Source organism: Apus apus, chromosome 25, assembly GCF_020740795.1.
Source record: "Apus apus isolate bApuApu2 chromosome 25, bApuApu2.pri.cur, whole genome shotgun sequence".
Classification (NCBI taxonomy): domain Eukaryota; kingdom Metazoa; phylum Chordata; class Aves; order Apodiformes; family Apodidae; genus Apus; species Apus apus.
In genome coordinates, this window is record NC_067306.1 from 5,858,657 (window position 1) to 5,884,599 (window position 25,943).

Below are 25,943 nucleotides of genomic sequence, written 5' to 3' on the forward strand. Positions count from 1 at the left end.
TTCGCCTCTCACGGCCGCTGCGGGACCGTATCTTAGAGGGTAGATTAGAATACCCTCCCACCACGCTCACAAATTGCTACTGAGACCAATGTTTAGTTTACGAATTAATCGGTTTATTAAGGGTCAACACTAATTAAGGGAACAAGGTTCAGGAGAGGTTGTCTAGGTGTATATTGGAAAGGGATTCAAAGGTACTATGGTCTTATTAAAGACATACTCCAAGGAGGAGTGTAAAATCAATGGAGTGAAAGGGTAGGAGTTGAGCCCAGCAGGAAAGTTAAGAGTGTGTGTGTGTGTGTGTGTGTGTGTATTTACCCTCCTTCCGCAGCGCGTGGTTCCCGGGATGCGCTGGCAGGCTCGGCAGGAGATCCGTGGGGGGGCTTCCCGGGAACCGGGGCGACCCCTCCCAGCAGCAGCAGCTGCGGCAAGCACGGCTCTAGTCCCGAAGTGGGTGGCGAAGGCAGGCTGGGCAAGCTCCTACTTTGGTCCGGTTTGGTTCAGGCTGGGCAGGCAGGGTCCCCGCGGCGCGGGCACAGGCGGCCCCCCCTTCCCTCTTGGCTCCTCCGGACAGCGAGGCTGGCGTTCCGGGCAGGTCCAGGTACTGCAGCAGGGTCTCGTCCCGGTCAGGCAGAGAGCACCGGCCTGCGGATCTTGCCCTCTTTTATAGATCAGAAATCACTGTTCGAGTGGTACCACTGTTCAAATTAGCCAATTAGTGCTGGCCAGGTACATGCTCTGTTAGAGGCAGTCTTTAACCTGTTGTCCATCCTTCTGCCAGTTATCACAACCCTCATGCTGTCCTTCCTACTGCGGAGTTACCTGGTAGAACAAGAGGCCTGTTCCATTCTGTCCTTGGCTAAATCAGTAAAAAGGCGCCACTCTTGTTTTGCTGGCTTGAAAGGCATTTTGTTTAGTCTGATGTGGGGGGAGAGAAGATGGACTGCTCCCCACAAGGTGCTTTTAAGGGAGAGGATTAAGGACCAAAAGGAGGAGGGGAGGAGGGAAGGAAGCCCGACGCCAGTCCTCCTTAAGAGGTCAAGCTGTGTGTGTGAGTATGAGGAAAGGAGTGTGTTTGTGTTTGTGTGTGTGTGTGAGGTGATGTTACCCTCCGGCAGCTTGTCCAGCAGCGGTCGGTGGCCGGACGGCAGGACGGCAGGTCCGTGGTGTCAGAGGGGCAGCCTCTCGGCAGCGGGTGCAGCGGCCGCTGGTTTCCTCTCCAGCGGCAGCAACACGGGGAGGGGGCTCCGGCCCCGACCCCAGGGCTCGGGACCCCGGCACGCTCGGCGCTGAGGCTCAGGCTGGACCTGGGGCAGGCAGGGTCCCAGCACCAGTGTCCGCAGCAGGGGGGTGTCCCACGCAGAAAGCATCAAAACGGGCCTCAGGGTGGAGGGAAGGGCCCACCTGCTGCCCTCACCACCTTTGATACCCCCTGACCCACCTGTCCAGTCAGTGTCACTGCCCAGAGCCAACGAGCGTCTATGATCCCACGTTAGGGCGGTGACTGCCAGGGGCACAGGGTGGCTTGTCGCCCATCCTTTCTGTCCCAGACCACATCTGTTGTTTTGGGTTCAGTTGTCCTTGAGAAGCAAGTCTGGTTTAGTTCGTTACCTGGGCATATTCAGGAGAGGCCTTCTCTGGCTTAAAAGGAATTTTATTTAGACTTATGTGGAGAAGAAAAGAACAGTTTCCCACAAGTGCCCATTTCCTGAAAAGTGTACCAAAAACAAGCCCACAGGAATGACCGACGTGCACATCACCAGCCTGCAGAGGATATCACCGGCTCTTCTGCCTCTGCTGACGTGTTCCAGCTCTGGAAAACCTCAGGCCTCTCATCCCGGCACTTACGGAAGGTGTCACACGGCGAAAAATACACGTGGCGTAAGCCAGGAAATGAAAAGGCAGCAGTGCAGGAAACCAGGACACAGCCCGTACCATTACCTGAAGTGGTTTGCATTTGTCAGGAGCTTGTCAGAAGATTGTTACTTCCACACAGGCTGCCTCTGGGCCTCAGGCGGTGCAGGGCTACTATAAAAGGCTGCCCAAGTCCAAGCTCTCTCATCCACTTCTCTCGCCTCCTTCTCCTTGGGAATCAGGTGAGTGCGAAGCCTCTTCTCCTCCTCCTTCAAGATCAGGGCTCTCCTGACTGTGTGTCTTGGGGGACATGGGCTGTCCTAGCCCAGGGCTGGGAGCTGCTTCTCATGGTTGAGGGAAGGAGGGAGAAGGTCTTTCCTAGCGAGAGAGGCTGTGACTTTGTTGAGGTGGCTCCTGGGCTTTGAGCGGGATAGTGTGTGTTGGGCCAAGAGGTGGTTGGGTGCAGTGCTGCTTCTCATGCATCCCTCTGCTCTGCTTGCCTCTGTCCCCTCTCCCAGGTGCACCTCTCTCCCCGAGGCATGTCCTGCTACAACCAGTGCCAGCCCTGCTGCCAGCCCTGCGGCCCGACCCCACTGGCCAGCAGCTGCAATGAGCCCTGTTGCAGGCAGTGCCAGAACTCCACCATTGTCATCGAGCCCTCCCCCGTGGTGGTGACCCTGCCCGGCCCCATCCTCAGCTCCTTCCCACAGAACACCGTGGTGGGCTCCTCCACCTCGGCTGCTGTTGGCAGCATCCTCAGCTGTGACGGAGTGCCCATCAACTCTGGGTGCTGTGACCTCTCCTGCATTGCCAGCCGCTACTGTGGCAGCAGATGTCAGCCCTGCTAATGCTTCTGGAGTCCTCGCCTGGCAATAACCTCCCAAGACCACAGGACATGGTGGTGAACATGCAACAGACCCTTGTGTCGTTAGTTTTTTTCTCCAGTCTTCTGTCTCTCTCATTCATTTGCTGCCTCAAGCTCCCACTGCCAGCCTAGCAGGGACCTGTGTGCCTCCCTCCTCCGCAGGGCAGGCAGACGGACACCGCGCGGCATCTGCACCACGTCTCACGGCTGCCCCTGGTGCCTCCCACGCGGCTCATTGGAGCCACCTCCTTTTCTTCTTTTGACTCATTAAAGGCGTTCCGCATCCAAGCCTGGGCCTCTGAGTGCTCTTTACTTCTGTGGCAAGTCTTTGAACCTGGTTAAGGGAAAAGGTGGAGGAAGGGGTGGGTGGGACTCCTAGCAGTGTATTTTTCCATTTGGAAACATGGTGAAAAGAGAGGCATTGAGGACGGATATTCGGAGCATGAGATGCAGGGGAAGGGGTCTGTGACATCCAAGGGAGCAGGTGTTTCTTCTCGGTCATCAATTCTGATGTGGGACCTCTGGGAGCAGGGTCAGAAAGAACTGGCTGAAGAAAGCAGGTCACCAGCACAGCAGCTCCCATTCACAGCTTTCCTGCCACATGCCCTTTGGGGTCTCCTTGTTCATTTGAGGCTATGTCAGGAGGGTTGGTTGTTGTAACTCTGCCCCTACTTGCCAGCTACACCTGCAGAAATTCCATTTGACATCACTGACCATTGTCTCCCGTGGGAAGTACAGTGGGAGAAAGAGTCTGCTCCTGGTGACATGGGAAGAAATTTGAAATAACCCCGTAGGTGACTAACACTCACGGCACTTTTGGTGATAGGGTGGTTGCAAAAGCAACGGAGATCACGGTTGGCTTCAAGAAACCTACCTAGCAACTTCATTCCTCTCCCTCCTCTATGGGACAGGAGGAGAAAGTGACAACTGTTGTGGGCTGAGATAAAGAAAGGGGATTCCTTATCACTTGCCATCAGTGGCAAAACAGTCTTCACTTGGGGAAGATCCATTGACATTTTGCCGATGAAAAATATGGGGAGAAACAGCCTCCAAGACCTCAGAGATAATGACTTCATCCCCACCCCTTTTTCCACGGCCTCGCCGTGGAAATTCCATCATTCACAGCTCTTCTGTTTCCTCCTCCCCTAAGAAGTGCCGTGGGATGTGGAACGGTGGGTTGTGGTCAGTACAGGAGAGCTCCTCACTGAGCAAATAGGGATTTCTTGTAACCACTTAGGAAAATGCAACGGAGTTGGAGAGGTTTCGCAAAAGAGCGGGTGCCTTCCTTGACACACACAGTTTCTAGGCCCTCAGGCTGATTTTTCTTTTAATTTTGATATTTATTTTTTTTCTGCATTAGGGCATGTGAAAGACCTGGTGCTTGAAGAGCAAGGGAGTTTCACTCAAAGCGGTTGGATTCTACCGGTGGCACCAAGAGCGTCTGTCCTACGTCTCCCAGCAGGGCAACAGCTGGAGCCCAGACGCTTGTGAGGTCTTGGCCCCTGCCTGATTCAGCACAAAGCTGACAAGCTGCAGCACTGCATCTGGCATTGGGGTGGACATAAGGAACCCGTGCCCCATCCCAGCCAGCAGCAACACTGTGCCAGAAGTGCACTGATGCAGGGACACGGGGCTGCATGGGCAGGCAGGCTGTCTTGGTCATTCTCCCAGTACATACAGCAAGAAATGGAGGGCACGGGGGACAGAGACGGCGTTTCACTTCCCCGAGCACCTCCCTGCCAGGCCAAATTCAGCTGTAGACGGGCTCCTTCTGGCAAGGGCAATCAGCCACCATGAAGCCCAACAGAAGTAAGACGTGGAGCTCTTGGAGGGAGTCCAGAGGAGTGCCACAAATTTGTTCAGAGGGCTGGAGCACCTCTGCTACGTAGACAGGTTGAGAAAGTTGGGCTTGATCAACCTGGAGAAGAGAAGGCTCAGGTGACACCTTATAATTGCCTTCTGGCACCTAAAGGGGAACTACAAAAAGCTGTGTGGGGACTTTTGTAAGGGCATGTAGCGACAGGACAAGGGCAAATGACTTTAAAATGGAAGAGGGTAGATTTAGGTTTGATGTTAGGACAAAATTCTTTGTTGTGAGGGTGGTGTGACACTGGCCCAGGTTGTCCAGAGAAGCTGTGGCTGCTCCATCCATGGACGTGTTCAAGGCCAGGCTGGGTGGAGATTTGAGACACACGGTCTAGCGGAAGGTGTCCCTGCCCATGCAGGTTGGCATGTCTCCAGTTCTGGAGCCCAAAGTATGGAATGACATGGAGCACCTGAGCAAGTCCCGAGAAGGGCCACAGAGATGATCAGAGGGCTGACCAGACCCTCGGAACTCGACCCTCAGCTGCTATATCTGGCAGAGCGGTCCGGGACATGTCAGAAGTGCTCACAGCTCAGGAGAGTGCCATGGAAGGTGCTGGGGGCGTGGGGAGGAAAATGGGGTTTGTACATTCCTGAATACATTTGCTTATCTGTTGTGCATATTTTCTCTTATCATTCGTATTTAAGTAAAGCTGTCTAGTTTGGTTTCCAGTCCGGGAAGTCTCTCTCCTTATTCTCTCTCTCTCCTTGTCCTACCTGGGTGGGAGGGGGTGGGGATCGAGAACATTATTGTTGCTGGTTTAAACACCGACCCTGAGTCAAACCGTGACAGAGTCCCAGGCAGAATGTGAAACTCAGCAGTTACGATTTGATGATGACAGCATTAAGGAATTTGCCATAGCTGGCTCCATCTGCTCCTCTTGTGGGAGTTGTGATTGACGGTTCGATATCCCGATGGAGACCAACGACGAGTGGTGTTTCCCAAGGGGCGGTATTAGGACCGGTGCTGTTGAACATCTTTTCGGTGGCATGGACAGTGGAATTGAGTGCACCCTCAGCCACATTTGTGGAGGACACCAAACTGTGCGGTGAGGTCGACATGCTGGAGGGGAGGGATGCCACCCAGAGGGACCTTGGCAGGCTTGAGAGGTGGGCTCGTGCAAACTGCATGAAGTTCAGCAAAGCCAAGCACAAGGTTGTGCACCTGGGTCAGGGCAGTCCCTAGCCCAAATACAGATTGGGTGGGGAAAGGAGCATTAACAGCTCGGAGGAGAGGACTTGGGCGTGATGGTGGACGAGAAGCTCAACATGAGCATGCAATGTGTGCTTGCAGCCCAGAGAGCCAACCGCGTCCTGGGCTGCGTCGAAAGGAGCGTGGCCAGCAGGACAAGGGAGGTGATTCTCCCCCTCTACTCTGCTCTTGTGAGACCCAACCTGGAGTACTGTCTCCAGTTCTGGAGCCCACAGCACAGGAATGACATGGAGCTCCTGAGCAAGTCCCGAGGAGGGCCACAAAGATGATCAGAGGGCTGGAGCTCCTCTCCTATGAAGACAGGCTGAGACAGTTGACGTTGTTCAGCCTGGAGAGGAGAAGGCACCACAGAGGCCTCGTAGCGGCCTTCCAGGGGGCCTTTAAGAAAGCTGGGGTGGGACTCTTTGCTATAGCAGGTAGCGAGAGGACAAGGGGTAATGGCTCAAAGGGTGAGAGGGGTCAAGTAGATTAGACCCTAGGTGGAAATTCTTTATTATGAGAGTGCTGAGACCCCGGAACAGGTTGCACAGGGAAGTTGCTCTGTGCAGTGCTGCATCTGCCAAGTCTCCATCTGCCTGTAAGCAATGGGGAGGTGGCCGGAAAGTGGCCCTTTGGGCACTGGGTGCTCTCGTGGAGATACGACAGCCCCTGGGGGCAATGGGTTCAACGGAGGCAGAGACTCCACTGTGTGGCATGAGTGCGGCCGGTACCAAACCCAACAGGTGAACTGCCTCAGCCCTGCGTGTCTGGAGAGCAGCTGGGCCCTGCCAGGAGCTGAAGGACTGTAGGAGGTACCCAACCCATCTGCCTGTGTCCATGTGTGCTGGCCACGCACCCTTGATCGGTTAATGGAGGAGAGTGGAAGGTGGAGTCTGTGGGCCCTCCTCAGGCACTGTTATTTCTCCTCCCCGTTCCTGCCACCCATTGGAGCCAGCCTCTCACAGATGGCCGTTGCCTGTGGAATAGCCAGGGATGTCTTCCTCAGCTCCAAGCAAACGGCCACAAAACAAAAGAGGACAACCCTCCTGTACTTCCACCTTTCCCCTGAGTAGAACGGAAGAGTTGCCGCAAAAGGAAGAATGATTCAGAGGCCCAGGCTTGGATGCAGCACAGCTTTAATGAGTTTAAAGAAAAAAAAGAGGTGGCCCACAGGGGGCACCAGGGGGCAGCTATTAAGAGGCTGCGGTGGAGCTCCTGCAGGGTGTCCGTCTGCCTGCTCCGCAGAGGGAGGGAGGCACGCAGGACCCCGCTAGGCTGTCAGTGGGAGACAGAGAGAGCAAAGGAAGAGAGAGAGACATGAGAGTGGAAGAAGGAAGCAATGGCCCAAAGTTCCGTTGCGTGTCCATCAGCGTGTCCTGAGAGGTTCTTGTCAGGGGTCATTTTCCGGTAGCTTTAGCAGGGCTGACACCTGTAGCAGCTGGCAATGCAGGAGAGGTCACAGCACCCAGAGTTGATGGGCACTCCGTCACAGCTGAGGATGCTGCCAACGGCAGCGGAGGTGGAGGAGCCCACCACGGTGTTCTGTGGGAAGGAGCTGAGGATGGGGCCGGGCAGGGTCACCACCACGGGGGAGGGCTCGATTACAACGATCGAGCTCTGGCACTGCCTGCAACAGGGCTCATTGCAGCTGCTGGCCAGTGGGGTCGGGCCGCAGGGCTGGCAGCAGGGCTGGCACTGGTTGTAGCAGGACATGCCTCGGGGAGAGAGGTGCACCTGGGAGAGGGGACAGAGGCAAGCACAGGGACGCGTGAGAAGCAGCAATAAACTCAAGCACAGTGGGAGCCAAGACGCCGGCTGGCCCAGCATAGGCTGCCCCACTCAAAGCCCAGGAGCCCCCTCAGCTGAGTCACAGCCTCTCTCTAGGAAAAGGCCTTCTCTCCCCTTCCCTCCCACGTAAGAAGCAGCTCCCAGGCTTTGCACTCACCTGTTTCCCAGGGAGAAGGAGGCGAGAGAAGTGGATGAGACAGCTTAGAGCTGGGCTGCCTTTTATAGTAGCCCTGCGCTGCCTCAGGCCCGGAGGCACCCTGTGTGGAAGTAATAATTTTCTGACGAGCTCCTGTCAAATGCAAACCATCCCAGGTAATGGTACGGGCTGTGTCCTGGTTTCCTGCACTGCTGCCATTTCATTTCCTGGCTTATGCCACGTGTTTTCCCATATGAAGGCTTCCCTGAGTGCCATGCTGAGAAGCCAGTGCATTTCCAGGGCTGAAACACGTCACCAAAGGCAGAAGACTCAGCTCAAGTGCTGGTGGTGTCCTGTGCAGGCAGGTGATGTGCACAGCGGTCATTCCTGTGGGCTTGTTTGTAGTAGAGTTTTCAGGAAAACAGGCACCACTCTCATGCTTCTTGGCTGGGTGACCAAGGCCTTTGGCCTGGCAGAGAGGTGCTCAGAGAACTGAAGCGCAGTCTCTTCCCCCTGTGCCCTCCATTTCTTGCTGTATGTACTGGGAGAAAGGCCAAGGGAGCCTGGCCGCCCATGCAGCCCCTTGTCCCTGAATCAATACCCTTATGGCGCAGTGTTGCTGGCGGCTGGGATGGGGCACAGGCTCCTCATGTCCAGGCCAATGCCAGATGCACTGCTGCAGCCTTTCAGCCTGGTGCCGAGTGAGGCAGGGGACAAGAACTCACACCAAATGTGTATTGGGATAAAGAACTGGGGCCCAGAGGTTGCACTGGTGTTGGATGTAGCATAGCACGTGCCGACAAAATTCAGAGGGAGTGTCCCTGAGGTCTGGTGTCCTCCCTTGTTTGGCCTTGCTGCAACCGTTTCCAGAAGGTGCTGCTGGGAGGCTTCAGTCAGAGCCACCTCTCCTTCCCATGCGAGCAGCTTTTGAGCACAAATATCAATTACACCTGCAGCGGTGACACATCTTTGCCAGAGTCTGGACACAGGCCACACTGATTTCAGTTTGGACTTTGACATGCAGGTGACTTCCTAGCCTGAGATCGTCCTTGTGTCCGTGAACGCACCAGGTGATGCGTGAGCTTAGCGGAACCGTGATTATTTCTGTGAGAACTCATCCCGACTTTCACTTACTGACGCAGTCTTGATGCTGTTCAACCGCAGCCAGCAACTAGGCACCACACAGCCCCTCGCTCACTCCCCACAAGTGGGATCGGCCTGAGAATGGGAAGGTCAAGAATGATAAAAATCCTGTGTTGAGGTACAGACAGTTTTATAATTAAAAGGAATGGGAGGAAAAAGAAAGAAGCACCAACAGCAAAAAGAAATACAAAGAAACTCAAGGAAAAATAGAGGTTCCATAGAAAACAATTTCTCCCCACCTCCTGACAGATGCTCAGCCAGTGCCCAGGCAATGGCAAGTCCCATAAGTTTAGTCCTCCCAGGTGTATTACAGTGCATGGCATTATACGGTGGGGAACACCCCTTTGGTCCGTTGGGGTCAGCTGTCCCACCCGTGCCCCCTCCCCACTTGTTGTGCACCCCCAGCCTACAGGTGCGTCGGACCGTGTGAGAAGCAGAAAAGGCCTTGGCTCTGTGTTAGTTTTGCTCAGACACAGCTAAAACATCCCTGAATCATCAACAGTGTTTTCAGCACAAATCCAAAACACGGCCCCAAAGAGGCTACTCGGAAGAACCTTAACTCTGTCCCAGGCAAAACCACAATGCACGCTGACCTCCCTTTCCAGCCTGAGCCCAGGCATATGTAGGACAACACAAGCAGGACGACTTGAAACTCTGTGTAAGGAGCAAACCTCTGATCTCCCTGGGGGTTTGGGGAAAAGCTGGGATAGCTCTTGTATTTTGAGCGTGCACTGGCTCTGCAAAAGAGAAGGCAGAATTGCAAGCCTGCACTCCATAAGAGCAGAGATTTGCCCCCTCAGGGCAGGCACAATCCTTTAGCAAAGATCTCTCGAGGTGTCAAAGAGTCTGTCCCGGTTTGAGCCAGGATGAAGCCAATTTTCCTTTTACTGGCATTTTTTTTTTCTTCAGTGACCCCTCTTTTTAAGCAGTACGCGGGTTTTCCAGCTAGCGGACCGATAACCCACAGATGTTCATGTTGCTGCCGAGAGAGACCAAGGACACTTTGCTCTGCTTATTGAATCTTCTGTTTTGGATACCGAAGGAGCGGAACAGTCGTATCTGCAACCCTCCCACAGGGAGGAGCGGACTAAGCGGACAGCAAAATTGGCCAAAGATGTTCCATGCCTATATCTACACGGAGGACTCGGTATAAAGTCAGGGAGCACGGAAGCCAAGCCTGTTCCTTCTCCTTCTTCTTCCCTTTGCTTCCGTTCATGGGTGGTGTCTGGGGAGGACTCTGTCTACGCATCTCCTTTGATCCCCAGGCCCGTGCATTCCAGACCCTCGGAACTCGACCCTCAGCTGCTATATCTGGCAGAGCGGTCCGGGACATGTCAGAAGTGCTCACAGCTCAGGAGAGTGCCATGGAAGGTGCTGGGGGCGTGGGGAGGAAAAAGGGGTTTGTACATTCCTGAATACATTTGCTTATCTGTTGTGCATATTTTCTCTTATCATTCGTATTTAAGTAAAGCTGTCTAGTTTGGTTTCCAGTCCGGGAAGTCTCTCTCCTTATTCTCTCTCTCTCCTTGTCCTACCTGGGTGGGAGGGGGTGGGGATCGAGAACATTATTGTTGCTGGTTTAAACACCGACCCTGAGTCAAACCGTGACAGAGTCCCAGGCAGAATGTGAAACTCAGCAGTTACGATTTGATGATGACAGCATTAAGGAATTTGCCACAGCTGGCTCCATCTGCTCCTCTTGTGGGAGTTGTGATTGACGGTTCGATATCCCGATGGAGACCAACGACGAGTGGTGTTTCCCAAGGGGCGGTATTAGGACCGGTGCTGTTGAACATCTTTTCGGTGGCATGGACAGTGGAATTGAGTGCACCCTCAGCCACATTTGTGGAGGACACCAAACTGTGCGGTGAGGTCGACATGCTGGAGGGGAGGGATGCCACCCAGAGGGACCTTGGCAGGCTTGAGAGGTGGGCTCGTGCAAACTGCATGAAGTTCAGCAAAGCCAAGCACAAGGTTGTGCACCTGGGTCAGGGCAGTCCCTAGCCCAAATACAGATTGGGTGGGGAAAGGAGCATTAACAGCTCGGAGGAGAGGACTTGGGCGTGATGGTGGACGAGAAGCTCAACATGAGCATGCAATGTGTGCTTGCAGCCCAGAGAGCCAACCGCGTCCTGGGCTGCGTCGAAAGGAGCGTGGCCAGCAGGACAAGGGAGGTGATTCTCCCCCTCTACTCTGCTCTTGTGAGACCCAACCTGGAGTACTGTCTCCAGTTCTGGAGCCCACAGCACAGGAATGACATGGAGCTCCTGAGCAAGTCCCGAGGAGGGCCACAAAGATGATCAGAGGGCTGGAGCTCCTCTCCTATGAAGACAGGCTGAGACAGTTGACGTTGTTCAGCCTGGAGAGGAGAAGGCACCACAGAGGCCTCGTAGCGGCCTTCCAGGGGGCCTTTAAGAAAGCTGGGGTGGGACTCTTTGCTATAGCAGGTAGCGAGAGGACAAGGGGTAATGGCTCAAAGGGTGAGAGGGGTCAAGTAGATTAGACCCTAGGTGGAAATTCTTTATTATGAGAGTGCTGAGACCCCGGAACAGGTTGCACAGGGAAGTTGCTCTGTGCAGTGCTGCATCTGCCAAGTCTCCATCTGCCTGTAAGCAATGGGGAGGTGGCCGGAAAGTGGCCCTTTGGGCACTGGGTGCTCTCGTGGAGATACGACAGCCCCTGGGGGCAATGGGTTCAACGGAGGCAGAGACTCCACTGTGTGGCATGAGTGCGGCCGGTACCAAACCCAACAGGTGAACTGCCTCAGCCCTGCGTGTCTGGAGAGCAGCTGGGCCCTGCCAGGAGCTGAAGGACTGTAGGAGGTACCCAACCCATCTGCCTGTGTCCATGTGTGCTGGCCACGCACCCTTGATCGGTTAATGGAGGAGAGTGGAAGGTGGAGTCTGTGGGCCCTCCTCAGGCACTGTTATTTCTCCTCCCCGTTCCTGCCACCCATTGGAGCCAGCCTCTCACAGATGGCCGTTGCCTGTGGAATAGCCAGGGATGTCTTCCTCAGCTCCAAGCAAACGGCCACAAAACAAAAGAGGACAACCCTCCTGTACTTCCACCTTTCCCCTGAGTAGAACGGAAGAGTTGCCGCAAAAGGAAGAATGATTCAGAGGCCCAGGCTTGGATGCAGCACAGCTTTAATGAGTTTAAAGAAAAAAAAGAGGTGGCCCACAGGGGGCACCAGGGGGCAGCTATTAAGAGGCTGCGGTGGAGCTCCTGCAGGGTGTCCGTCTGCCTGCTCCGCAGAGGGAGGGATGCACGCAGGACCCCGCTAGGCTGTCAGTGGGAGACAGAGAGAGCAAAGGAAGAGAGAGAGACATGAGAGTGGAAGAAGGAAGCAATGGCCCAAAGTTCCGTTGCGTGTCCATCAGCGTGTCCTGAGAGGTTCTTGTCAGGGGTCATTTTCCGGTAGCTTTAGCAGGGCTGACACCTGTAGCAGCTGGCAATGCAGGAGAGGTCACAGCACCCAGAGTTGATGGGCACTCCGTCACAGCTGAGGATGCTGCCAACGGCAGCGGAGGTGGAGGAGCCCACCACGGTGTTCTGTGGGAAGGAGCTGAGGATGGGGCCGGGCAGGGTCACCACCACGGGGGAGGGCTCGATTACAACGATCGAGCTCTGGCACTGCCTGCAACAGGGCTCATTGCAGCTGCTGGCCAGTGGGGTCGGGCCGCAGGGCTGGCAGCAGGGCTGGCACTGGTTGTAGCAGGACATGCCTCGGGGAGAGAGGTGCACCTGGGAGAGGGGACAGAGGCAAGCACAGGGACGCGTGAGAAGCAGCAATAAACTCAAGCACAGTGGGAGCCAAGACGCCGGCTGGCCCAGCATAGGCTGCCCCACTCAAAGCCCAGGAGCCCCCTCAGCTGAGTCACAGCCTCTCTCTAGGAAAAGGCCTTCTCTCCCCTTCCCTCCCACGTAAGAAGCAGCTCCCAGGCTTTGCACTCACCTGTTTCCCAGGGAGAAGGAGGCGAGAGAAGTGGATGAGACAGCTTAGAGCTGGGCTGCCTTTTATAGTAGCCCTGCGCTGCCTCAGGCCCGGAGGCACCCTGTGTGGAAGTAATAATTTTCTGACGAGCTCCTGTCAAATGCAAACCATCCCAGGTAATGGTACGGGCTGTGTCCTGGTTTCCTGCACTGCTGCCATTTCATTTCCTGGCTTATGCCACGTGTTTTCCCATATGAAGGCTTCCCTGAGTGCCATGCTGAGAAGCCAGTGCATTTCCAGGGCTGAAACACGTCACCAAAGGCAGAAGACTCAGCTCAAGTGCTGGTGGTGTCCTGTGCAGGCAGGTGATGTGCACAGCGGTCATTCCTGTGGGCTTGTTTGTAGTAGAGTTTTCAGGAAAACAGGCACCACTCTCATGCTTCTTGGCTGGGTGACCAAGGCCTTTGGCCTGGCAGAGAGGTGCTCAGAGAACTGAAGCGCAGTCTCTTCCCCCTGTGCCCTCCATTTCTTGCTGTATGTACTGGGAGAAAGGCCAAGGGAGCCTGGCCGCCCATGCAGCCCCTTGTCCCTGAATCAATACCCTTATGGCGCAGTGTTGCTGGCGGCTGGGATGGGGCACAGGCTCCTCATGTCCAGGCCAATGCCAGATGCACTGCTGCAGCCTTTCAGCCTGGTGCCGAGTGAGGCAGGGGACAAGAACTCACACCAAATGTGTATTGGGATAAAGAACTGGGGCCCAGAGGTTGCACTGGTGTTGGATGTAGCATAGCACGTGCCGACAAAATTCAGAGGGAGTGTCCCTGAGGTCTGGTGTCCTCCCTTGTTTGGCCTTGCTGCAACCGTTTCCAGAAGGTGCTGCTGGGAGGCTTCAGTCAGAGCCACCTCTCCTTCCCATGCGAGCAGCTTTTGAGCACAAATATCAATTACACCTGCAGCGGTGACACATCTTTGCCAGAGTCTGGACACAGGCCACACTGATTTCAGTTTGGACTTTGACATGCAGGTGACTTCCTAGCCTGAGATCGTCCTTGTGTCCGTGAACGCACCAGGTGATGCGTGAGCTTAGCGGAACCGTGATTATTTCTGTGAGAACTCATCCCGACTTTCACTTACTGACGCAGTCTTGATGCTGTTCAACCGCAGCCAGCAACTAGGCACCACACAGCCCCTCGCTCACTCCCCACAAGTGGGATCGGCCTGAGAATGGGAAGGTCAAGAATGATAAAAATCCTGTGTTGAGGTACAGACAGTTTTATAATTAAAAGGAATGGGAGGAAAAAGAAAGAAGCACCAACAGCAAAAAGAAATACAAAGAAACTCAAGGAAAAATAGAGGTTCCATAGAAAACAATTTCTCCCCACCTCCTGACAGATGCTCAGCCAGTGCCCAGGCAATGGCAAGTCCCATAAGTTTAGTCCTCCCAGGTGTATTACAGTGCATGGCATTATACGGTGGGGAACACCCCTTTGGTCCGTTGGGGTCAGCTGTCCCACCCGTGCCCCCTCCCCACTTGTTGTGCACCCCCAGCCTACAGGTGCGTCGGACCGTGTGAGAAGCAGAAAAGGCCTTGGCTCTGTGTTAGTTTTGCTCAGACACAGCTAAAACATCCCTGAATCATCAACAGTGTTTTCAGCACAAATCCAAAACACGGCCCCAAAGAGGCTACTCGGAAGAACCTTAACTCTGTCCCAGGCAAAACCACAATGCACGCTGACCTCCCTTTCCAGCCTGAGCCCAGGCATATGTAGGACAACACAAGCAGGACGACTTGAAACTCTGTGTAAGGAGCAAACCTCTGATCTCCCTGGGGGTTTGGGGAAAAGCTGGGATAGCTCTTGTATTTTGAGCGTGCACTGGCTCTGCAAAAGAGAAGGCAGAATTGCAAGCCTGCACTCCATAAGAGCAGAGATTTGCCCCCTCAGGGCAGGCACAATCCTTTAGCAAAGATCTCTCGAGGTGTCAAAGAGTCTGTCCCGGTTTGAGCCAGGATGAAGCCAATTTTCCTTTTACTGGCATTTTTTTTTTCTTCAGTGACCCCTCTTTTTAAGCAGTACGCGGGTTTTCCAGCTAGCGGACCGATAACCCACAGATGTTCATGTTGCTGCCGAGAGAGACCAAGGACACTTTGCTCTGCTTATTGAATCTTCTGTTTTGGATACCGAAGGAGCGGAACAGTCGTATCTGCAACCCTCCCACAGGGAGGAGCGGACTAAGCGGACAGCAAAATTGGCCAAAGATGTTCCATGCCTATATCTACACGGAGGACTCGGTATAAAGTCAGGGAGCACGGAAGCCAAGCCTGTTCCTTCTCCTTCTTCTTCCCTTTGCTTCCGTTCATGGGTGGTGTCTGGGGAGGACTCTGTCTACGCATCTCCTTTGATCCCCAGGCCCGTGCATTCCAGACCCTCGGAACTCGACCCTCAGCTGCTATATCTGGCAGAGCGGTCCGGGACATGTCAGAAGTGCTCACAGCTCAGGAGAGTGCCATGGAAGGTGCTGGGGGCGTGGGGAGGAAAAAGGGGTTTGTACATTCCTGAATACATTTGCTTATCTGTTGTGCATATTTTCTCTTATCATTCGTATTTAAGTAAAGCTGTCTAGTTTGGTTTCCAGTCCGGGAAGTCTCTCTCCTTATTCTCTCTCTCTCCTTGTCCTACCTGGGTGGGAGGGGGTGGGGATCGAGAACATTATTGTTGCTGGTTTAAACACCGACCCTGAGTCAAACCGTGACAGAGTCCCAGGCAGAATGTGAAACTCAGCAGTTACGATTTGATGATGACAGCATTAAGGAATTTGCCATAGCTGGCTCCATCTGCTCCTCTTGTGGGAGTTGTGATTGACGGTTCGATATCCCGATGGAGACCAACGACGAGTGGTGTTTCCCAAGGGGCGGTATTAGGACCGGTGCTGTTGAACATCTTTTCGGTGGCATGGACAGTGGAATTGAGTGCACCCTCAGCCACATTTGTGGAGGACACCAAACTGTGCGGTGAGGTCGACATGCTGGAGGGGAGGGATGCCACCCAGAGGGACCTTGGCAGGCTTGAGAGGTGGGCTCGTGCAAACTGCATGAAGTTCAGCAAAGCCAAGCACAAGGTTGTGCACCTGGGTCAGGGCAGTCCCTAGCCCAAATACAGATTGGGTGGGGAAAGGAGCATTAACAGCTCGGAGGAGAGGACTTGGGCGTGATGGTGGACGAGAAGCTCAACATGAGCATGCAATGTGTGCTTGCAGCCCAGAGAGCCAACCGCGTCCTGGGCTGCGTCGAAAGGAGCGTGGCCAGCAGGACAAGGGAGGTGATTCTCCCCCTCTACTCTGCTCTTGTGAGACCCAACCTGGAGTACTGTCTCCAGTTCTGGAGCCCACAGCACAGGAATGACATGGAGCTCCTGAGCAAGTCCCGAGGAGGGCCACAAAGATGATCAGAGGGCTGGAGCTCCTCTCCTATGAAGACAGGCTGAGACAGTTGACGTTGTTCAGCCTGGAGAGGAGAAGGCACCACAGAGGCCTCGTAGCGGCCTTCCAGGGGGCCTTTAAGAAAGCTGGGGTGGGACTCTTTGCTATAGCAGGTAGCGAGAGGACAAGGGGTAATGGCTCAAAGGGTGAGAGGGGTCAAGTAGATTAGACCCTAGGTGGAAATTCTTTATTATGAGAGTGCTGAGACCCCGGAACAGGTTGCACAGGGAAGTTGCTCTGTGCAGTGCTGCATCTGCCAAGTCTCCATCTGCCTGTAAGCAATGGGGAGGTGGCCGGAAAGTGGCCCTTTGGGCACTGGGTGCTCTCGTGGAGATACGACAGCCCCTGGGGGCAATGGGTTCAACGGAGGCAGAGACTCCACTGTGTGGCATGAGTGCGGCCGGTACCAAACCCAACAGGTGAACTGCCTCAGCCCTGCGTGTCTGGAGAGCAGCTGGGCCCTGCCAGGAGCTGAAGGACTGTAGGAGGTACCCAACCCATCTGCCTGTGTCCATGTGTGCTGGCCACGCACCCTTGATCGGTTAATGGAGGAGAGTGGAAGGTGGAGTCTGTGGGCCCTCCTCAGGCACTGTTATTTCTCCTCCCCGTTCCTGCCACCCATTGGAGCCAGCCTCTCACAGATGGCCGTTGCCTGTGGAATAGCCAGGGATGTCTTCCTCAGCTCCAAGCAAACGGCCACAAAACAAAAGAGGACAACCCTCCTGTACTTCCACCTTTCCCCTGAGTAGAACGGAAGAGTTGCCGCAAAAGGAAGAATGATTCAGAGGCCCAGGCTTGGATGCAGCACAGCTTTAATGAGTTTAAAGAAAAAAAAGAGGTGGCCCACAGGGGGCACCAGGGGGCAGCTATTAAGAGGCTGCGGTGGAGCTCCTGCAGGGTGTCCGTCTGCCTGCTCCGCAGAGGGAGGGAGGCACGCAGGACCCCGCTAGGCTGTCAGTGGGAGACAGAGAGAGCAAAGGAAGAGAGAGAGACATGAGAGTGGAAGAAGGAAGCAATGGCCCAAAGTTCCGTTGCGTGTCCATCAGCGTGTCCTGAGAGGTTCTTGTCAGGGGTCATTTTCCGGTAGCTTTAGCAGGGCTGACACCTGTAGCAGCTGGCAATGCAGGAGAGGTCACAGCACCCAGAGTTGATGGGCACTCCGTCACAGCTGAGGATGCTGCCAACGGCAGCGGAGGTGGAGGAGCCCACCACGGTGTTCTGTGGGAAGGAGCTGAGGATGGGGCCGGGCAGGGTCACCACCACGGGGGAGGGCTCGATTACAACGATCGAGCTCTGGCACTGCCTGCAACAGGGCTCATTGCAGCTGCTGGCCAGTGGGGTCGGGCCGCAGGGCTGGCAGCAGGGCTGGCACTGGTTGTAGCAGGACATGCCTCGGGGAGAGAGGTGCACCTGGGAGAGGGGACAGAGGCAAGCACAGGGACGCGTGAGAAGCAGCAATAAACTCAAGCACAGTGGGAGCCAAGACGCCGGCTGGCCCAGCATAGGCTGCCCCACTCAAAGCCCAGGAGCCCCCTCAGCTGAGTCACAGCCTCTCTCTAGGAAAAGGCCTTCTCTCCCCTTCCCTCCCACGTAAGAAGCAGCTCCCAGGCTTTGCACTCACCTGTTTCCCAGGGAGAAGGAGGCGAGAGAAGTGGATGAGACAGCTTAGAGCTGGGCTGCCTTTTATAGTAGCCCTGCGCTGCCTCAGGCCCGGAGGCACCCTGTGTGGAAGTAATAATTTTCTGACGAGCTCCTGTCAAATGCAAACCATCCCAGGTAATGGTACGGGCTGTGTCCTGGTTTCCTGCACTGCTGCCATTTCATTTCCTGGCTTATGCCACGTGTTTTCCCATATGAAGGCTTCCCTGAGTGCCATGCTGAGAAGCCAGTGCATTTCCAGGGCTGAAACACGTCACCAAAGGCAGAAGACTCAGCTCAAGTGCTGGTGGTGTCCTGTGCAGGCAGGTGATGTGCACAGCGGTCATTCCTGTGGGCTTGTTTGTAGTAGAGTTTTCAGGAAAACAGGCACCACTCTCATGCTTCTTGGCTGGGTGACCAAGGCCTTTGGCCTGGCAGAGAGGTGCTCAGAGAACTGAAGCGCAGTCTCTTCCCCCTGTGCCCTCCATTTCTTGCTGTATGTACTGGGAGAAAGGCCAAGGGAGCCTGGCCGCCCATGCAGCCCCTTGTCCCTGAATCAATACCCTTATGGCGCAGTGTTGCTGGCGGCTGGGATGGGGCACAGGCTCCTCATGTCCAGGCCAATGCCAGATGCACTGCTGCAGCCTTTCAGCCTGGTGCCGAGTGAGGCAGGGGACAAGAACTCACACCAAATGTGTATTGGGATAAAGAACTGGGGCCCAGAGGTTGCACTGGTGTTGGATGTAGCATAGCACGTGCCGACAAAATTCAGAGGGAGTGTCCCTGAGGTCTGGTGTCCTCCCTTGTTTGGCCTTGCTGCAACCGTTTCCAGAAGGTGCTGCTGGGAGGCTTCAGTCAGAGCCACCTCTCCTTCCCATGCGAGCAGCTTTTGAGCACAAATATCAATTACACCTGCAGCGGTGACACATCTTTGCCAGAGTCTGGACACAGGCCACACTGATTTCAGTTTGGACTTTGACATGCAGGTGACTTCCTAGCCTGAGATCGTCCTTGTGTCCGTGAACGCACCAGGTGATGCGTGAGCTTAGCGGAACCGTGATTATTTCTGTGAGAACTCATCCCGACTTTCACTTACTGACGCAGTCTTGATGCTGTTCAACCGCAGCCAGCAACTAGGCACCACACAGCCCCTCGCTCACTCCCCACAAGTGGGATCGGCCTGAGAATGGGAAGGTCAAGAATGATAAAAATCCTGTGTTGAGGTACAGACAGTTTTATAATTAAAAGGAATGGGAGGAAAAAGAAAGAAGCACCAACAGCAAAAAGAAATACAAAGAAACTCAAGGAAAAATAGAGGTTCCATAGAAAACAATTTCTCCCCACCTCCTGACAGATGCTCAGCCAGTGCCCAGGCAATGGCAAGTCCCATAAGTTTAGTCCTCCCAGGTGTATTACAGTGCATGGCATTATACGGTGGGGAACACCCCTTTGGTCCGTTGGGGTCAGCTGTCCCACCCGTGCCCCCTCCCCACTTGTTGTGCACCCCCAGCCTACAGGTGCGTCGGACCGTGTGAGAAGCAGAAAAGGCCTTGGCTCTGTGTTAGTTTTGCTCAGACACAGCTAAAACATCCCTGAATCATCAACAGTGTTTTCAGCACAAATCCAAAACACGGCCCCAAAGAGGCTACTCGGAAGAACCTTAACTCTGTCCCAGGCAAAACCACAATGCACGCTGACCTCCCTTTCCAGCCTGAGCCCAGGCATATGTAGGACAACACAAGCAGGACGACTTGAAACTCTGTGTAAGGAGCAAACCTCTGATCTCCCTGGGGGTTTGGGGAAAAGCTGGGATAGCTCTTGTATTTTGAGCGTGCACTGGCTCTGCAAAAGAGAAGGCAGAATTGCAAGCCTGCACTCCATAAGAGCAGAGATTTGCCCCCTCAGGGCAGGCACAATCCTTTAGCAAAGATCTCTCGAGGTGTCAAAGAGTCTGTCCCGGTTTGAGCCAGGATGAAGCCAATTTTCCTTTTACTGGCATTTTTTTTTTCTTCAGTGACCCCTCTTTTTAAGCAGTACGCGGGTTTTCCAGCTAGCGGACCGATAACCCACAGATGTTCATGTTGCTGCCGAGAGAGACCAAGGACACTTTGCTCTGCTTATTGAATCTTCTGTTTTGGATACCGAAGGAGCGGAACAGTCGTATCTGCAACCCTCCCACAGGGAGGAGCGGACTAAGCGGACAGCAAAATTGGCCAAAGATGTTCCATGCCTATATCTACACGGAGGACTCGGTATAAAGTCAGGGAGCACGGAAGCCAAGCCTGTTCCTTCTCCTTCTTCTTCCCTTTGCTTCCGTTCATGGGTGGTGTCTGGGGAGGACTCTGTCTACGCATCTCCTTTGATCCCCAGGCCCGTGCATTCCAGACCCTCGGAACTCGACCCTCAGCTGCTATATCTGGCAGAGCGGTCCGGGACATGTCAGAAGTGCTCACAGCTCAGGAGAGTGCCATGGAAGGTGCTGGGGGCGTGGGGAGGAAAAAGGGGTTTGTACATTCCTGAATACATTTGCTTATCTGTTGTGCATATTTTCTCTTATCATTCGTATTTAAGTAAAGCTGTCTAGTTTGGTTTCCAGTCCGGGAAGTCTCTCTCCTTATTCTCTCTCTCTCCTTGTCCTACCTGGGTGGGAGGGGGTGGGGATCGAGAACATTATTGTTGCTGGTTTAAACACCGACCCTGAGTCAAACCGTGACAGAGTCCCAGGCAGAATGTGAAACTCAGCAGTTACGATTTGATGATGACAGCATTAAGGAATTTGCCATAGCTGGCTCCATCTGCTCCTCTTGTGGGAGTTGTGATTGACGGTTCGATATCCCGATGGAGACCAACGACGAGTGGTGTTTCCCAAGGGGCGGTATTAGGACCGGTGCTGTTGAACATCTTTTCGGTGGCATGGACAGTGGAATTGAGTGCACCCTCAGCCACATTTGTGGAGGACACCAAACTGTGCGGTGAGGTCGACATGCTGGAGGGGAGGGATGCCACCCAGAGGGACCTTGGCAGGCTTGAGAGGTGGGCTCGTGCAAACTGCATGAAGTTCAGCAAAGCCAAGCACAAGGTTGTGCACCTGGGTCAGGGCAGTCCCTAGCCCAAATACAGATTGGGTGGGGAAAGGAGCATTAACAGCTCGGAGGAGAGGACTTGGGCGTGATGGTGGACGAGAAGCTCAACATGAGCATGCAATGTGTGCTTGCAGCCCAGAGAGCCAACCGTGTCCTGGGCTGCGTCGAAAGGAGCGTGGCCAGCAGGACAAGGGAGGTGATTCTCCCCCTCTACTCTGCTCTTGTGAGACCCAACCTGGAGTACTGTCTCCAGTTCTGGAGCCCACAGCACAGGAATGACATGGAGCTCCTGAGCAAGTCCCGAGGAGGGCCACAAAGATGATCAGAGGGCTGGAGCTCCTCTCCTATGAAGACAGGCTGAGACAGTTGACGTTGTTCAGCCTGGAGAGGAGAAGGCACCACAGAGGCCTCGTAGCGGCCTTCCAGGGGGCCTTTAAGAAAGCTGGGGTGGGACTCTTTGCTATAGCAGGTAGCGAGAGGACAAGGGGTAATGGCTCAAAGGGTGAGAGGGGTCAAGTAGATTAGACCCTAGGTGGAAATTCTTTATTATGAGAGTGCTGAGACCCCGGAACAGGTTGCACAGGGAAGTTGCTCTGTGCAGTGCTGCATCTGCCAAGTCTCCATCTGCCTGTAAGCAATGGGGAGGTGGCCGGAAAGTGGCCCTTTGGGCACTGGGTGCTCTCGTGGAGATACGACAGCCCCTGGGGGCAATGGGTTCAACGGAGGCAGAGACTCCACTGTGTGGCATGAGTGCGGCCGGTACCAAACCCAACAGGTGAACTGCCTCAGCCCTGCGTGTCTGGAGAGCAGCTGGGCCCTGCCAGGAGCTGAAGGACTGTAGGAGGTACCCAACCCATCTGCCTGTGTCCATGTGTGCTGGCCACGCACCCTTGATCGGTTAATGGAGGAGAGTGGAAGGTGGAGTCTGTGGGCCCTCCTCAGGCACTGTTATTTCTCCTCCCCGTTCCTGCCACCCATTGGAGCCAGCCTCTCACAGATGGCCGTTGCCTGTGGAATAGCCAGGGATGTCTTCCTCAGCTCCAAGCAAACGGCCACAAAACAAAAGAGGACAACCCTCCTGTACTTCCACCTTTCCCCTGAGTAGAACGGAAGAGTTGCCGCAAAAGGAAGAATGATTCAGAGGCCCAGGCTTGGATGCAGCACAGCTTTAATGAGTTTAAAGAAAAAAAAGAGGTGGCCCACAGGGGGCACCAGGGGGCAGCTATTAAGAGGCTGCGGTGGAGCTCCTGCAGGGTGTCCGTCTGCCTGCTCCGCAGAGGGAGGGCAGGCACGCAGGACCCCGCTAGGCTGTCAGTGGGAGACAGAGAGAGCAAAGGAAGAGAGAGAGACATGAGAGTGGAAGAAGGAAGCAATGGCCCAAAGTTCCGTTGCGTGTCCATCAGCGTGTCCTGAGAGGTTCTTGTCAGGGGTCATTTTCCGGTAGCTTTAGCAGGGCTGACACCTGTAGCAGCTGGCAATGCAGGAGAGGTCACAGCACCCAGAGTTGATGGGCACTCCGTCACAGCTGAGGATGCTGCCAACGGCAGCCGAGGTGGAGGAGCCCACCACGGTGTTCTGTGGGAAGGAGCTGAGGATGGGGCCGGGCAGGGTCACCACCACGGGGGAGGGCTCAATGACTACAACTGAGTTCTGGCACTGCCTGCAACAGGGCTCATTGCAGCTGCTGGCCAGTGGGGTCGGGCCGCAGGGCTGGCAGCAGGGCTGGCACTGGTTGTAGCAGGACATGCCTCGGGGAGAGAGGTGCACCTGGGAGAGGGGACAGAGGCAAGCACAGGGACGCGTGAGAAGCAGCAATAAACTCAAGCACAGTGGGAGCCAAGACGCCGGCTGGCCCAGCATAGGCTGCCCCACTCAAAGCCCAGGAGCCCCCTCAGCTGAGTCACAGCCTCTCTCTAGGAAAAGGCCTTCTCTCCCCTTCCCTCCCATGTAAGAAGCAGCTCCCAGGCTTTGCACTCACCTGTTTCCCAGGGAGAAGGAGGCGAGAGAAGTGGATGAGACAGCTTAGAGCTGGGCTGCCTTTTATAGTAGCCCTGCGCTGCCTCAGGCCCGGAGGCACCCTGTGTGGAAGTAATAATTTTCTGACGAGCTCCTGTCAAATGCAAACCATCCCAGGTAATGGTACGGGCTGTGTCCTGGTTTCCTGCACTGCTGCCATTTCATTTCCTGGCTTATGCCACGTGTTTTCCCATATGAAGGCTTCCCTGAGTGCCATGCTGAGAAGCCAGTGCATTTCCAGGGCTGAAACACGTCACCAAAGGCAGAAGACTCAGCTCAAGTGCTGGTGGTGTCCTGTGCAGGCAGGTGATGTGCACAGCGGTCATTCCTGTGGGCTTGTTTGTAGTAGAGTTTTCAGGAAAACAGGCACCACTCTCATGCTTCTTGGCTGGGTGACCAAGGCCTTTGGCCTGGCAGAGAGGTGCTCAGAGAACTGAAGCGCAGTCTCTTCCCCCTGTGCCCTCCATTTCTTGCTGTATGTACTGGGAGAAAGGCCAAGGGAGCCTGGCCGCCCATGCAGCCCCTTGTCCCTGAATCAATACCCTTATGGCGCAGTGTTGCTGGCGGCTGGGATGGGGCACAGGCTCCTCATGTCCAGGCCAATGCCAGATGCACTGCTGCAGCCTTTCAGCCTGGTGCCGAGTGAGGCAGGGGACAAGAACTCACACCAAATGTGTATTGGGATAAAGAACTGGGGCCCAGAGGTTGCACTGGTGTTGGATGTAGCATAGCACGTGCCGACAAAATTCAGAGGGAGTGTCCCTGAGGTCTGGTGTCCTCCCTTGTTTGGCCTTGCTGCAACCGTTTCCAGAAGGTGCTGCTGGGAGGCTTCAGTCAGAGCCACCTCTCCTTTCCCATGCGAGCAGCTTTTGAGCACAAATATCAATTACACCTGCAGCGGTGACACATCTTTGCCAGAGTCTGGACACAGGCCACACTGATTTCAGTTTGGACTTTGACATGCAGGTGACTTCCTAGCCTGAGATCGTCCTTGTGTCCGTGAACGCACCAGGTGATGCGTGAGCTTAGCGGAACCGTGATTATTTCTGTGAGAACTCATCCCGACTTTCACTTACTGACGCAGTCTTGATGCTGTTCAACCGCAGCCAGCAACTAGGCACCACACAGCCCCTCGCTCACTCCCCACAAGTGGGATCGGCCTGAGAATGGGAAGGTCAAGAATGATAAAAATCCTGTGTTGAGGTACAGACAGTTTTATAATTAAAAGGAATGGGAGGAAAAAGAAAGAAGCACCAACAGCAAAAAGAAATACAAAGAAACTCAAGGAAAAATAGAGGTTCCATAGAAAACAATTTCTCCCCACCTCTTGACAGATGCTCAGCCAGTGCCCAGGCAATGGCAAGTCCCATAAGTTTAGTCCTCCCAGGTGTATTACAGTGCATGGCATTATACGGTGGGGAACACCCCTTTGGTCCGTTGGGGTCAGCTGTCCCACCCGTGCCCCCTCCCCACTTGTTGTGCACCCCCAGCCTACAGGTGCGTCGGACCGTGTGAGAAGCAGAAAAGGCCTTGGCTCTGTGTTAGTTTTGCTCAGACACAGCTAAAACATCCCTGAATCATCAACAGTGTTTTCAGCACAAATCCAAAACACGGCCCCAAAGAGGCTACTCGGAAGAACCTTAACTCTGTCCCAGGCAAAACCACAATGCACGCTGACCTCCCTTTCCAGCCTGAGCCCAGGCATATGTAGGACAACACAAGCAGGACGACTTGAAACTCTGTGTAAGGAGCAAACCTCTGATCTCCCTGGGGGTTTGGGGAAAAGCTGGGATAGCTCTTGTATTTTGAGCGTGCACTGGCTCTGCAAAAGAGAAGGCAGAATTGCAAGCCTGCACTCCATAAGAGCAGAGATTTGCCCCCTCAGGGCAGGCACAATCCTTTAGCAAAGATCTCTCGAGGTGTCAAAGAGTCTGTCCCGGTTTGAGCCAGGATGAAGCCAATTTTCCTTTTACTGGCATTTTTTTTTTCTTCAGTGACCCCTCTTTTTAAGCAGTACGCGGGTTTTCCAGCTAGCGGACCGATAACCCACAGATGTTCATGTTGCTGCCGAGAGAGACCAAGGACACTTTGCTCTGCTTATTGAATCTTCTGTTTTGGATACCGAAGGAGCGGAACAGTCGTATCTGCAACCCTCCCACAGGGAGGAGCGGACTAAGCGGACAGCAAAATTGGCCAAAGATGTTCCATGCCTATATCTACACGGAGGACTCGGTATAAAGTCAGGGAGCACGGAAGCCAAGCCTGTTCCTTCTCCTTCTTCTTCCCTTTGCTTCCGTTCATGGGTGGTGTCTGGGGAGGACTCTGTCTACGCATCTCCTTTGATCCCCAGGCCCGTGCATTCCAGACCCTCGGAACTCGACCCTCAGCTGCTATATCTGGCAGAGCGGTCCGGGACATGTCAGAAGTGCTCACAGCTCAGGAGAGTGCCATGGAAGGTGCTGGGGGCGTGGGGAGGAAAAAGGGGTTTGTACATTCCTGAATACATTTGCTTATCTGTTGTGCATATTTTCTCTTATCATTCGTATTTAAGTAAAGCTGTCTAGTTTGGTTTCCAGTCCGGGAAGTCTCTCTCCTTATTCTCTCTCTCTCCTTGTCCTACCTGGGTGGGAGGGGGTGGGGATCGAGAACATTATTGTTGCTGGTTTAAACACCGACCCTGAGTCAAACCGTGACAGAGTCCCAGGCAGAATGTGAAACTCAGCAGTTACGATTTGATGATGACAGCATTAAGGAATTTGCCATAGCTGGCTCCATCTGCTCCTCTTGTGGGAGTTGTGATTGACGGTTCGATATCCCGATGGAGACCAACGACGAGTGGTGTTTCCCAAGGGGCGGTATTAGGACCGGTGCTGTTGAACATCTTTTCGGTGGCATGGACAGTGGAATTGAGTGCACCCTCAGCCACATTTGTGGAGGACACCAAACTGTGCGGTGAG

At 54.5% G+C, this 25,943-nt stretch overlaps 4 protein-coding genes and 1 pseudogene across 4 annotated transcripts; 1 reads left to right on the top strand and 4 right to left on the bottom strand.

Annotated features, from left to right (window-relative positions):
* Positions 1–2,050: 2,050 nt before the first annotated feature.
* LOC127394488 (feather keratin Cos2-3) lies at positions 2,051–2,699 on the top strand. Its single transcript, XM_051640504.1, has 2 exons — positions 2,051–2,093; positions 2,389–2,699. Exon 2 carries the CDS (start codon positions 2,391–2,393, stop codon positions 2,697–2,699), a length of 309 nt encoding a protein of 102 aa, XP_051496464.1. The 5' UTR covers positions 2,051–2,093; positions 2,389–2,390.
* Positions 2,700–7,184: 4,485 nt separating this feature from the next.
* LOC127394269 (uncharacterized) lies at positions 7,185–10,718 on the bottom strand. Its single transcript, XM_051640109.1, is given in 4 exon segments — positions 7,185–7,505; positions 7,717–7,806; positions 7,809–7,848; positions 10,483–10,718. Coding segments are annotated over 4 exon segments (687 nt in total).
* Positions 10,719–12,261: 1,543 nt separating this feature from the next.
* LOC127394270 (feather keratin Cos2-3-like) lies at positions 12,262–12,996 on the bottom strand (annotated as a pseudogene).
* Positions 12,997–17,338: 4,342 nt separating this feature from the next.
* On the bottom strand, positions 17,339–20,872 carry LOC127394271 (uncharacterized). Its single transcript, XM_051640110.1, is given in 4 exon segments — positions 17,339–17,659; positions 17,871–17,960; positions 17,963–18,002; positions 20,637–20,872. Coding segments are annotated over 4 exon segments (687 nt in total).
* A 1,544-nt stretch (positions 20,873–22,416) lies between these two features.
* On the bottom strand, positions 22,417–25,867 carry LOC127394272 (uncharacterized). The gene is given in 4 exon segments (XM_051640111.1): positions 22,417–22,737; positions 22,949–23,038; positions 23,041–23,080; positions 25,716–25,867. Coding segments are annotated over 4 exon segments (603 nt in total).
* Positions 25,868–25,943: the final 76 nt, after the last annotated feature.